General features: G+C 37.2%; 1 protein-coding gene across 3 annotated transcripts in view; it reads right to left on the bottom strand.

The window, feature by feature from the left end:
• Positions 1 to 711: 711 nt before the first annotated feature.
• Positions 712 to 14,188, bottom strand: part of GFM2 (GTP dependent ribosome recycling factor mitochondrial 2) — a 31,212-nt gene continuing 17,735 nt past the window's right edge. For all 3 annotated transcript variants that reach the window (XM_039543068.1, XM_039543070.1, XM_039543069.1), the window contains 12 exons: positions 13,944 to 14,129; positions 11,000 to 11,080; positions 9,745 to 9,893; positions 8,479 to 8,619; positions 8,301 to 8,400; positions 7,693 to 7,882; positions 6,229 to 6,305; positions 5,439 to 5,577; positions 5,096 to 5,281; positions 3,535 to 3,650; positions 1,751 to 1,933; positions 712 to 1,326 (listed from right to left, as the gene is read on the bottom strand). In XM_039543068.1, the coding sequence (XP_039399002.1) occupies positions 1,198 to 1,326; positions 1,751 to 1,933; positions 3,535 to 3,650; positions 5,096 to 5,281; positions 5,439 to 5,577; positions 6,229 to 6,305; positions 7,693 to 7,882; positions 8,301 to 8,400; positions 8,479 to 8,619; positions 9,745 to 9,893; positions 11,000 to 11,080; positions 13,944 to 14,129 (1,677 nt within the window). In that variant the 3' untranslated portion in view covers positions 712 to 1,197. The remainder of the gene's footprint in view (positions 1,327 to 1,750; positions 1,934 to 3,534; positions 3,651 to 5,095; positions 5,282 to 5,438; positions 5,578 to 6,228; positions 6,306 to 7,692; positions 7,883 to 8,300; positions 8,401 to 8,478; positions 8,620 to 9,744; positions 9,894 to 10,999; positions 11,081 to 13,943; positions 14,130 to 14,188) is intronic.

Below are 14,188 nucleotides of genomic sequence, written 5' to 3'. Positions count from 1 at the left end.
AGCTTCCTCAAATGTACTCTGGACAGAGTATGAGGGAGAGAGAAAAGTAGTTCACTATCTGTGTCTAGTCAATCCTTAGTCTACTACCTCAAATAACCCAGAGGTTGCACAGTACTGCAGTGAGACTAGATGATTTCAGGTAGACAAGTACTGATCCATCGTGACCCAGAGCGATAGGCTATATGATATACATTACCTTAAATCATTCATTTACTCTTGAGTCAGATTCATATAAACTGGACTTCGCACTTATACGCAATGCTAGCAGCGGGAACAATTCTTCCTTTAAATAAGCTTAGGATTATTGGGCACAGATCTTTTATAGAAAGATCCTGCACTTAACCAACATTTCCCCCTTTCCAACAAAAGGTTTTTGTCTTATACAACAACATTCTTCACTCTACCTTTATCTAAATTTGTTTCAGTAGTTAAACCACGATGCCCAAACTACTATTTGCTATAGCCATGTTGGTCCCAGGATATGAGAGATACAAGGTGGGTGAGGCAATACCGTTTATTGGACCAATTTCTGTTGGTGAAAGACACAAGCTTTCAAGCTTACACAGGGCTCACTCACCTTATATGATACCTACTCTGTATCATACTAACATTAAAGTAAGTAATTCTTGTTTGCACAGCTTAAAACCCTTTAATGACAATAGCAGCTTTCAATGTTCAGTTGAAGCTAGACCAACAGAAGACGCTGACTAGCAGAGTGGCCAATAGTTAAGTTTACTTTTATATGTGAAATATTAAACTATTTAAAAACAAGTTTTACTACATACTTTAGGTGAAACAGTTCTGACAAGATTCAGTAAGTTGCATGTAGTGCTCACTTTCACAGAAAGAGCTGCACCATCACTTCTTGTGGGGGATTTGGAATGTTGTCTTCCAGTGAGGTATCAGCTCCAACAGTTAGGCAGGTGAACTGTAGTACACAGAATATGGTGGATATCAAAACAGTCAATTCTAGTTCTCTGGTTTAACTCCCTTCATGCAAACAAAGAAATTCCAGGATTTCACCACACTTTTACCTTTGCAACTTACCAGTCGTAGCATGTTATTTTAAGACAGCTCTAACCCCACACATTTTACCCCACCCATTTTTCAGAAAGAGGATACTTGGCAAACAGTTCCCCATATATTTTCTAGTGAGAATAAAGCAGGTCTTTGTTGCTCTCCCGTGGGGTAAAGTGGTCACACCGACCCACTCCTCTTCTGAAGCAGTGCGTTTTGCTCCTGAATGTTCATGGCTTGGTAACTGGCCAGTTCCAAAGTAAAAGTTGCTGAGCCTGATGTTAAAGAGCGTAGAACTGTTGAGTAACCCTAGACAAAAACAAACCATATTTAAATATCATTACTATAAATCAATCAATTTAGGGTTAGTGGAGATACAGAAAGCTTTCTGTCCTAGTTTCATTTACTTCAGATTCAGCTGGGGAAAAGACTATCACAAGCATAATACAAAGTATACAGTAAACATTACCTTTTTAATAAATACACTATTTTTCACCCATATTCCCAATATTACAGAAACAAGTGTTAGTTCAGTACAGCATGAATGATGAGACATTTTCTTTCATAGCTGTATGAACCACACTCCCCCAGAGACCTTAATCCAGACCTTCAGCAAAATTAGAAATATCCATTCCTGACTTCATCATATGAAAACAACTGCATATATCAAAACAATCAGAAAAGGGCATGCACACTTTTTTGCTTTGCTTTCACCATTAACATGACTACATACCATCATTTCTGCTAGGGGAACAGCTGCAACCACTACTTTGTTATCTTGACGACTTTGGATTTCCTGAATGCTGCCTCTCCTCTGCGCAAGGTCACCAAGCACTGCACTAAGAAGATCTTCACTCACTGTAATTTCCAGATTCATTAAGGGTTCCAGCAGTTGTTTATTGGCTTTCTTCAAAGCCTAAAATTGAAAATAAATAAGTTACCCTTGCTCCCTTTTAAAATGCAATTCTTCTATGGTGTGGACTATATAATGAAACTAACTTCTGTCTCATACACCCTTCATCCCATAGTGTATGTTCTTACGGAAGGTATTAGATCAGAGAAAAAGGGAACCTCTGCCATACCAATAAGTGTGTGTATACATGCACACCTCCTTTTCCCCTATACATGAACCAGAGATGACGACAATTTCTTACTAAGAGGCCTCCAGCCATGTCTCACCCCCTAGCAACAGTAGAAAGGTATATTATGCCAGCACCAAGTATTAAGGAAAAGTATACAAATGTCAAGAATCCCTTGATTCAGAGAAAACAAAACATGGTGACATGAAACAACTGCAAGTGATTATGTTAAAAGAAATGATGTAGCTGAAATTGAAGGCTTTAAAAGCTTAAAAAAAGGCAAGATGTGAATTAATGGTACAGTACCTCACTTTGGAATAGGGTAAGATTGACACATGAGACCAAGGTTAAAAGGGACAAAAACATTTTGACAGGAAAAATGTATAGGATATAGAGGAACTCAGTAAACCCAAGATAGTGCCTGACTTTGCTCCATGCAACAAGCCATATTACATTGAATCTCTAATTCTTAACTAATTCAACCCAGATAACACCACAAAAAATGGTAAGAATCGATGCCAAAAAGCTGAGTGACTATTCCCACAGTGCAGTCTGCTATAATCTGGGGGCTCCCGAAGGGGTGTTAAAGAGCTTATTTCATTCCAATCGATTTTATACAGTACCTATCATATTCTAGGTATCTAAAATAGTTTGCAAAAAAATACTACTAGTGCTGTAACCATAGGCAAACATGTTATGCACTTCAATAGCTCACAAAGTTTTAAGCACTAGAGCCAATTTTACCAAGACTACATTACAAAGCCCATAACAAAAAAAACCCTCATTTTTCAGCTGACAGTAACTGTATATACAGCTACATATAAAGCTGGGAAGTGGTACATGCCACTAAAGACAGCAAAGAAGTGCACAATATCAATATAAAGTTTTTTTTAGGATTAATAAGAAAGATTCTAATAGGATGTGTGAATTAGTAATGTACAGAGAAAAAAGAAGCTACAGGGAACACACTGCAAGAAACCTGATAGAAAATAAAGACAGATAATGTGACACTACATAAGTAGTAACTTGAGTGTATATCTTAAATCTGTGGAAAATATAATGCATATCACAAAAACTTGCAAGAGAACACATTGATAAAATCCAGATATTCCTGAGATAAACAGCGCTCCAGATGTAAATAAAATGATGTTGATTTTCTAACCTAGAAGACTAAAGACCCATCACATACACCTTGAGGAGTTTAAACATTTTGCTGGAAGCTACCTGGCTAGAGGTGACCATCAAAATTCTGAAGGACATCAAACAAGGGAAAAAGGAAGATTCAAGACATTCCTTATGTTTCGAGTGTTATATATGTTTCTGAACAAGTAGTGAGGTGCACACATCCCTGTCAACTTCCTAAAGGCTGCATTTTTGTCTAATTCACCATATTTTCCATGAAACTGCACTGTAGAATAGTCTTCTAGTTGCATTATACCTTTTGCATACAACGAGAAACACAAGCAGAGATCATAGTAAGGGAAGTTTCAGAGTGCATGGTCATGGAATACACAGTCACTGCTATATCCTGAACTGGGAATCCCAGGAGTGGTCCTAGACAAAGAACAATACATTAGCATTACAATGTTTCATGTAGTTTTTCATATTATTAAGTTATGGAAAAAGTATTTTGGGATTAACCTGAAGGGTCTGATATCCCTGCTGACCTACTCAGTAACAGGCTATTTGTCTTATTTCTTGCTCCAACAATCATTTTATCATTGTTTAACTTTGCCAAAAGGGCAGATAGGCAAATCATAATGTAGCCTTGTGGTTTATTATCCCTCAGTGCATGTCAGAGAGATGGTGAGAAACACCAACCAGCCCAGCAACACAGAATGAAGTTATAGAGCAGCGGTCCCCAAGGACTGTGGTAGCAGTCGAGCATCCACCGAAATGCCGCCAAATTTTGGTGGCGACGCCTCTCGGTGACGCCGCTTGCTGCCAACAAGCGACATCATCGAGAGGCGTTGCCGCCAAAATACCGGCGAATTTCGGCGGCATTTTGGCGGATGCTCGACCGCCAACCAGGATGCAGGTGCATTTAGATGCCCCTGAGGGCACCATGCCGCCCGCGGGCACCACGTTGAGGACCTCTGTTATAGAGCATCAGTTTAATGCCTATTTTTTCTAAAGCCTATATTGTTCAGTTAGGCAAAAAACTTTTTATTTTACACCTTCAGAGAATATATTTGACCCCCTGCAAAATAAGTCAGATAATATGGCAAAAATGTCATTTTCATGACTGAATCACACGCCACAGGCCAGTTCCATCACACCACCATTGTTTATGGAATATCGCAAGAATACTACACTCTGGGGCATCATGTTGGATATGGAGTCAAATCAAAGTGGGGTTCAATATCGAGGTACCCAAGAGGAAGACAAAAAGTGGAGTTTTAAGAATATGCCAAATTCCACCCCCAGTCTGAGTCAAGGGGCATTCAGCACATTCTGTGGAAGTTGAAGGAATTCTGAAAATTTGCTTTTGCCCCCCTCATTTTAATAGTGCTACCATTATGCATGGCTATAAAGGAGCCCTTCATTCTAATAGCTAAGGCTACAATTGTGTCACAGAAGTCTCCCAATCCGTGACTTCCAGAGACCCCCGTAACATTTTCCACTTTAGCCCTGCTGCCCCAGAGCTGGAGTTGTCAGCTGGTAGCCCCTCTGCAGCTCCCAGCCACTGTGGGCGGCATGGGGGCCCAGAGATCCCAGCCACCACTAGACGGGGGGTGGGAAGAAGCCGGAGTCCCAGCAGCTGTGGGCACTGGACCCTTTTCCCTTCCCATTTTGTCAAGGATAGTTTTAGTCAATGTCTTGGACAGATCACAGGCTTCCATGAATTTTTGCTTATTGTCCTTGACCTGTCCATGACTTACTAAAAATATTCATGGCAAAATCTTAGCCTTACTAATAGCACTCGGACCATGTAATTTCTAATATGAAATTTTATTCAAATACCTACAAAAATTTTACTGTCATAATGGTTTCTTTACCTTGAAGATATGAACTATTAATTCCATTTTCTATAGCTTCTTGCATGTCTTTCTGAAGTGGTTCCATGAAATTGTCAGCATATTCAATGACTGGTGTTACTGATGATCTCTCTCCTACCCATGGTCTTACTCCCAGCTGGGTGGTCACCAAATGCCGTTTATCTCCTATCGTTCTGTCCAATGTATCTATGGTAAAATGAAGCACATATCTGAGAAACAGTTTATATGCTCCACACTTCATCTAAAAGTTAACATTAACTAGTCACATTATTAGAACACCATTTAAAAATGAGTAAGTAAACAAGTTGCAAGGACAGAAAACTAATATTCTCTTTCATTTTACCTGTGGCTTGGACCGAGTCTAGGATGGTTTCTCTATATGCTATCTGAAGAGGTCCTAGATAGGTCTCAATGCCATATTCCCGTTTGATTCGATCATGAATAATCTCAATGTGCAGTTCTCCCATGCCACAGAGAATAGTCTAGTTGAAGTGAATCAAATAAAAAATTAAGTGAGAGAAAAAGTAAACATTCACACTCACGCTTATATGCGGACACAGATGGGAGCTTTTGGGATGCACTATTTACACTAGGAACTGGCTTATATGTACTGTACTGTTCACATTTTAAGAAAGTTTTAAAAATTCCATAAAAAGCCCAGATATTACAAGTAGGACCAAGAAAACTTTAAGAAGTATTGTTTTGGGTGATCTGGCATAAAAAACACTTAACTGGAGATGGTAATTGTTGCTGATGCCACTACAAAAAAGGCCATCCTATATTAGTTTCGAAATTTAAAGACCGTTTGAACTTGCTTTTAGAGTTTAGAAAAAAAGAGGATTAATCAGAAATATGCTATTTACAGAGCACAAACAAGGAAGGTGAGCTTACAATCTCTCTCCCTCCATGGGTCATGTTTATAGGATTTCATTTTAATCTGATCAGACACACAATACTTATTGCATTTATAATGTGAACACCATTTAAAGCACACTCAAATTATTAAATTTAGCACTTATGCAAAGCCATTTACAGTGCTTTTCACCAAAGGATCTCAGAACTCTAAAATAACTGCTTATAACTATAGGAATTAGGGAACTAAGTTTAAGTCAGCAATGTATCAACAATCTTACTTGTCCAGTGTCAGGATCTATCTTCACTTTCAAACTTGGATCTTCACGCTGAAGGCAGTTCAATGCATTATCCAAGTCTGTGTATAAATAACAAATATTTCTATATATAAAAAGATATTAGTAACTTGTAACTAGCTATGAGTAGTGATCTGAAGCATTCACCCATAGGATCAGATTCTATCTTCAGTGGTATCGTAGGGTCATACAAGAAAAGATTTTGGCGATAATATTCAGACACTAGAAATCAACTCGTCAGAGATAATTCTCACCTTGGATACTCTCCAGTTATCTGAGGCATCTGACACCAGACAAGGTGCTTTGGTAACTGAAGAAGTTGGTTTCTTTACCCCATGAACAAAAGTATAACCTTGTCAAGGCAGCCTTTACAAGAAAAGTTAGAACTACAGTATGCCTCATTTCAAAGTAATGGGTTCTTGAATTAAACAAGGTGTAATAAAGTAACTGGTGTACAAGTTTTTTAAAAAAATGCCTGTTAAAGTAATATTTGGCACTTCTATAGCTACTCAGAGAATCTGAAAGCACTTTATCAAGATGGATAAATATCCCCATTTTACAGATGGGGACAATGAAACACAAAAATTAAATGATTTGCCTCTGATTTCAATGTGAGTCAGTTGTGGAGTTCAAAATACAAACTAGATCTCCTGACTCCCATCCTCTAACTACTAGAAGACTACAACTCCAAAATAAAGTAATAAACTAAAAGTCTGGACTTGTTTATGAACGTTGTAGGTTTTTTCCAAAGATTGTAATCAAAAGATCAATACCGAGACAATCCACTCAATCATTCCGCACCCCTTCCCTCCAATTCCACTAGAATCCAGGAGACCACATGGACATGCTACCAGTCCTGCTAGTCAACAAATCTAGGCTTTGTCGGGCTAATGAGAGAGGAGAGAGGGTTTCCAGAATCAAAGACCCAAAGCTGCCCATCAGGTTCTCTGAAAGATGTCTACGAAAGAGGCAGTGTTCTCTGGGTGAATTATGGTAAGTGACTTCCAGACTCCTGATCAGTGGAGATAAAGGCCATAGACATGGTGGATAGTGCTGACTGGAGAGAGTACCTAGATTTGGAAATGTACTTTCCTTCAAACATATTGCACACACTACAATATCCTGCTCTCTCAGCAAGAGGCTGGATCTCACAAAGCTAACCATGCAAGTGGGAATGGATGTAGGAAGACAAACATACAGCTATCCAACCTTCCAAAATGAGGTAAGAACCCATCATCTAATCTTTAGAGCTGACCAAAAAAAATTGTGAAAAGAATAGTAGCAAAGCACACTCAAATTATTAAATTTAGCACTTTTGCAAAATCATTAAGGGCCTTACTGTGTTACTGATCCACGCATGCAATTCAATTACATAAACCGTATGCGCATGCACAGATCAAGGGTATGGTACAGTATCGCTCTAAAACTGCTTTAGTAGCAGTGTTGTACCTGGCTGTTTGGACATTGAAGGTGGCTCTATTGTACAAAAGAAGACCGGCTCGGGGATCTCTACGCCAGCTAATAAAAGGCTCTCTACTTCACTGTTACAGCCAGGCTTTCTCCCAACCTCTCTTCCAGCTCCACGGGCTGCAGCCACAGCAGAGGCCTTTGATGAAACAATGGTGTCTCCAGTAGCACTCTAAAGTAAGTGAAACATCACATGACATCAGGTTGTCTGCAAATAATTGTTTTTTTAATGCTCTTTTGATAAAAACTAAGTAATTACTATAGGTTCTCTTTGCATAATTAAATTAAAACCAGATTCAGAAGGACATCAGAAGCTCTAACTGCATAGCTGTCTGTTCAGCACCAGCTGAGTTTTTAATAGTTTTTCTATGCCAAAGTGACTGTATTTTTAAAAAAAGACACAACATACAGAAACCAGAGGAAACAGATCAACTACATGTATAAAAATAACTGAAATAAAGTGAATTTAAGTATTTTATAACATTAAAAGCTAAAAATATTTCAAACTACAACATGATCTTGTATCTCGTATTTATGTGGTAAGTAGCTTTTCAAATAAACTCTTTTGAGAATTAAATGTCTTCTTTTACCTGTTTTAGCCCAACAGTAAGGGCAATATTGCCAGCCATTAGTGAAGGTATTTCTATTTGCTGGTCAGCAAAAGGTAGCAGAAGGCGACTCATTCTCTCTCTGCAAATGAATTATTCATGTTATCTACTACTCAAATACAAATGCCAATCCTTCAATGAACATCTCACTCCTACTCACATGCAATTTTTGTTGATGTTATATACAGCCGACTGAGGTTTCATTGTGCCTGAGTAAATGCGTATAAAAACTAATGGCCCGCGTTGTTTATCATGAAGAACTTTAAATGCCAGGGCACACAAGTCATCTTTGTACCACGGCCTGCAAAACATAAGCAACGAAACAGAAGAGCAACCTTATACAACTCATTAACAAAAAAAAACAAAAAAAACAAAAAAAAAAAGACATCCTAGTTCCAGTTTTAGCTACATTTCCACTCATTTAAGATACCGTGTATTTGGTATTTGTAACTATTAATTCAGAGGCAATTTTTTTTTTTACAGCATATAAATTTACACAATTGTGATTACTCTAGGTAGTCCCACTAATACTACAAATAGATGTGCTGAAATATGATGTAAATCAGTGGATATTAGAGATGTCCCCTATCGGGCTTTTCAGGAGTATGGTGAACATTAGATTTTTTTTTTTTTTTTTTTAAAGGTGAAATTAAGAACAGAAGGTGGCTCATTCAAGGCCCTTTGTACTCTGCAGGAAGGTCGTCTTCTTGGAGTACCTCAGGCTACTTCATAACAGTGCCTAGTCAATGATTGCTCCTATTAACAACCAGAATGCACCAGTTCAAAAGCATCAAACCTGGAAGACCATGAAATAATAATTCATATGTATGGCTTTTAAATGCACCTAGCTTTGAAATAGTAGCAGTTCACTCAGACAATTCAGTTAAGGGGTGGATATACCTACTTCTCTTTTCCCCCCTTTTATTTTTTAAACGATGAATAACAGCAATTAGAGAACTACTTAGGGAAGATTTTATTTTCAGCTTCATTGCTAACACACAGCATAATCTTGGCAAGTCACCTAACCTCTTGGTGTCTCAGTTTCCACACCTACAAAATGGAGAATAATATTTACACACTTTTGTAAAACACCCGGATCCACAGATGAATGGTGGTTTACAACTATAAATTATGATTAAAACAATAAGTTTTGCAGTCAAAAATAAATAGAGACAGATGCTTTGGATAGTACTGACCAAGTAGCTTCAGTACTCAAGTATATTTTTATGACTGCACATGTTAATGTTATTCCCTGTGTACAATAGCATTCCTACTGGATAAAAAAACCCTCAGTAAATATAAAAAAAAATATACCCTGATTTTGGAAATCACAAACAATTCTACAAGGAGAAAATGTAGAATAATGTAATTTTATCAATTCATTTCCCCAAACAGATAAATTATTTTATCTTCTCTTTACACTTACAGAAAGTCATAGGAACGCTCATTAGGTGCAGGTAAGTACATAGTAACGGCATCCAGTAAAGGCTGTACTCCTTTATTCTTCAATGCGCTTCCACAGAATACAGGTACTGCTTTCTGTGCCAGCGTTACTCTACGTACAGCAGATTGTAACTGCAGAAGGAGAGAAGAGTATTTTCAATTCATGTATTTATGACTTAGCCTTTAGAAAAATAATTGAATACAGGGAAGCAGTGAGGAAAATTAAGGCACAATTCCAGAAACCCTCCACACATGGCCTTTCCACTGATTTCAATGGGAGTTTTTCCTCACAGAACAACACCTATAATTTGTAGTAACTGTAGATTACAAATCAGGTGGTTTCTGGGTGGACAAAAATCATGATTTTTAAAAATCCTGTTTTAAATTAAGAAATTGTTTACATTTTAATCAGATTTATTTTATTTGTAGGTTGATAGTTCTTTACTATATTTCCATTTTGTAGTCTTAAATGCTGAAGTCACACAAGGCAAGGACCATCTTTTTGTTGTGTGTTTGTAAAGCACCTAGAACAAGGTGGTCCTTGGCTATGACAAGGGACCCATAGGCGCTACAGTGGTGGTGGTGGTGGTGGTAATAGTAAATGGTAATAAGGCTGTCACTATCTTCCCCCATCCCCTATAAGAGGAAAGTCAATCAAGGAGCCCTGTGTCAGACATCCATCCTGGGATGTTTGAACATCCCCTCAATTCACACCAAGCAGATTCTGCTCTCAAGTACACTGGTGTAAATCCAGACCCGCTCAAAGCAGAAACTGGCCTGCTGCATAGGATGTTGTATTTTCCCTTCCTTAGCCTCTTCCTCCAACATCCAGGTAACTTTAAACAAAAATCACCCATAATAATTAATAAAAATAAGTTTAATTTTGTGTCCAACATGTTTGAGAATCAGATTCAATAGCAATTATCAGATGATTCCTTTCATTATATAGTTTGAGTAGAATACTGCTTGTTAAATTCACAGCACTTTAACCACCATCTAAATTGGCTTAATGCTTTGGTACCAAAACAAAAGGAAACACTTCTTCACATGATCTACAGCTGGCTACAGTAGCTTAAGTCTGAAATTTAAACATGTATTTATTTATTTTAGCACTCGTCAACACAGAATGCATGCTTGCTACATCACACTTAATCCATATGCACAACAGAAAAAAAATATAATCAGAATAACAGCTGGTAAAAACATACAGTCATAATAACTGGATGGTAAAAATGTACCTTATCAGCTGGTAGAAAGTCAAAATTTTCACTAAAATCTCCTAGAACCAGCTCAGCAAATTCATCATCCAGATCTGCAACCTGCAGGAGAGAATATTTCTGCATTATCTGTAACTATACTATTCCACAGTTGGCCCAGCAATACTAGCTATCTGAGCCAGAAAACTAATGCAGAACGAAGCTTTTGCAAACATTGGAGAGCATGGATTCAGAGTCTTGCAAATATAATTTACATTTATTACAATAAAATTGAACAATTTACAAGATTAGCTAACACTGATGGAATCTGAGTTACTGAGAAGCTGAACTTTGAATAAAAGTGGTTTTATTTTAGAAAATTGCAATTTTGAACACATTGTTAAAATGCATGTTTCCCTCTTATGTTCTGGAATCTGTTAGTTTATAACAACAATAGATACTTTAGTATACTACCAAATACAAAAAGTAGACTAAAGCAATCTGCTGTGTTATGAGGAAAGAAAACTTTGAAATAATAAATGAACATTAAACACTAAAATGTCCAACTTATTAATATGCACTCTCTACCGAGCCACAACTGCTTTTACTACCTAGGACAAGCTTTTTCAGACCATTTTAGGTACTTTAAAGAGCTATCTGGGATTTGGGGGGGATTGTCTGGGGAGTGAATCTACAAGGAGGCAAAACAGAGCCTCTGGGGAAATGGTTCTTTAAGAAGTGAGAACTGCAGGCTGACTTAAAGTTGCTGGACAATGTATTAGACCGACAGATAATGCACAATCATCTCTCAGACTGAAAGATTTCAGCCAACAGTGACAGCTGTGAAGGGCTCAATTAGAATAAATTCTTCACAGCTGTAAAGGATTATGCTGCCTCTAATGGTTAACAGAGCCACTGATCATCTAAAACTGAAATTTTTAAAATTTCAGTTTTAGATGATCAGTGGCTCTGTTAACCATTAGAGGCAGCATAATCCTTTACAGGATTATATAAATATGTTGTTTATATATATAAAACCAGCTAAAACACAAAAAGTAACATATTTACTTCTGTGACAGTGCCTCTGTACTTTAGTTTTGTCATCCCTATGTTATCACATAGGTGTTGCGAGACTAAAGGGCTCAATTCTGCTTACACTCAAGTCAGTGGCAGCTTTGTCACCAACTTTGGTCAAAGTAGGTTTGGGCCCTAATTTATTAATGTTCATGAAGTGCCTTGAGATCTTTTGATGGAAGGAAAGCAGTGTAGATATACAGAGTAAAGCTGTCAAGTGATTATAAAAAAATAATCGTGATTAAATCGCACTGTTAAACAATAATAGAATACCATTTATTTAAATATTTTTGGATGTTTTCCACATTTTCAAATATATTGATTTCAATTACAAACCCAGAATACAAAGCGTACAGCTCTCATTTTATATTTATTTTTTATTACAAGTATTTGCACTGGAAAAAACTCCCAAAGAAATAGCATCTCTCAATTCACCTAATACAAGTATTGTAGTGCAATCTCTTTATCATGAAAGTGCAACTTACAAATGTAGACTCATGTACAAAAAAACTGCATTCAAAAATAAAACACTGTAAAATTTGATAGCCTGCAAGTCCACTCGGTCTTTCTTCTTGTTCAGCCAATCGCTCAGACAAACAAGTTTGTTTACATTTGTAGGAGATAATGCAGCCTGCTTCTTATTTACAATATCACCTAAAAGTGAGAACAGGCGTTCTCCTGGCACTGTTGTAGGTGGTGTCGCAAGATATTTACGTGCCAGATGCACTAAAGATTTGTATGTCCCTTCATGCTTCAGCCACCATTCCAGGGGATATGCGTCCATGCTGACAATGGGTTCTACTCAGTAACAATCCAAAGCAGTGTGGATTGACACATGTTCATTTTCACTATCTAAGTCAGATGCTACCAGCACAAGGTTGATTTTGGTGGCTCGGGTTCTGTAATTTCCGTATCGGAGTGTTGCTCTTTTAAGACTTCTGAAAGCATGCTCCACTCCCTGTCCCGATCAGATTTTGGAAGGCACTTCAGATTCTTAAATCTTGGGTCGAGTGCTGTAGCTACCTTTAGACATCTCACATTGGTATCTTCTTTGCGTTTTGTCAAATCTGCAGTGAAAGTGTTCTTAAAATGAACATGTGCTGGGTCATCATCCGAGACTGCTATAACATGAACTATATGGCAGAATGTGGGTAAAACAGAGCAGAGGACATACAATTCTCCCCCAAGGAGTCACAAACTTAATCAACACATTATTTTAATGAGTGTCATCAGCATGGACGCATGTCCTTTGGAATGGTGGCTGAAGCATGAAGTGGTATACAAATGTTTAGCATATCTGACATGTAAATACTTTCCAATACTGGCTACAAAAGTGCCATGTAAATGCCTGTTCTCACTTTCTGGTGATATTGTAAATAAGAAGAGGGCAGCATTATCTCCTATAAATGTAAACAAACTTGTTTGTCTTAGCGATTGTCAGAACGAGAAGTAGGACTGAGTGGCCCTGTAGGCTATGAAATTTTACATTGTTTTGTTTTTGAGTGCAGTTATGTAACAAAAACTTTTTAAAAAAAAATCTATATTTCATGACAAAGATTGCACTAAAGGTACTTGTCTGAGGTAAACTGAAAAATACTATTTCTTTTGTTTATTATTTTTACAGTGCAAATATTTATAATGAAAAATATATACTTTATTTCAATTACAACACAGAATACAATATATATGAAAATGTAGAAAAACATCAAAATATTTAATAAAATTTCAATTGGTATTCTATTGTTTAACAGTGCGATTAAAACTGTGATTAATTGCAATTAATTTTTTAATTGCGATTAATTTTTTTGAGTTAATCAAGTGAGTTCACTGTGATTAATCGACAGCCTTAATAGAGTATTTTAAAAATTAATATATTTTTAAGTACTTTACATATTTACTTTAGAAACTTTACTTGTTCTATTAAGGCATTTCTTGCATCTCTGGCATCCTTTAACAATTCAGGATCATCAGTTTCTGTCAGGGGTTTTTGCTCAAAAACTTTTCCATCATCCAAGCTAGAAGCAAGGTTCCAAATAATTTGTTCCTTGGTCACTACATCAACCAGTCCCTTGAAGGTCTTGGCCTCACCAATTGGCAACTGTAAAGAAAAAGGAAAATTACACAATTAGGAAACACTAGTATGAATATAAAATCTAC

This window comes from Mauremys reevesii, linkage group 6, assembly GCF_016161935.1.
Source record: "Mauremys reevesii isolate NIE-2019 linkage group 6, ASM1616193v1, whole genome shotgun sequence".
NCBI classification, from domain to species: domain Eukaryota; kingdom Metazoa; phylum Chordata; order Testudines; family Geoemydidae; genus Mauremys; species Mauremys reevesii.
This window is presented reverse-complemented; position numbering and strand designations above follow the sequence as displayed.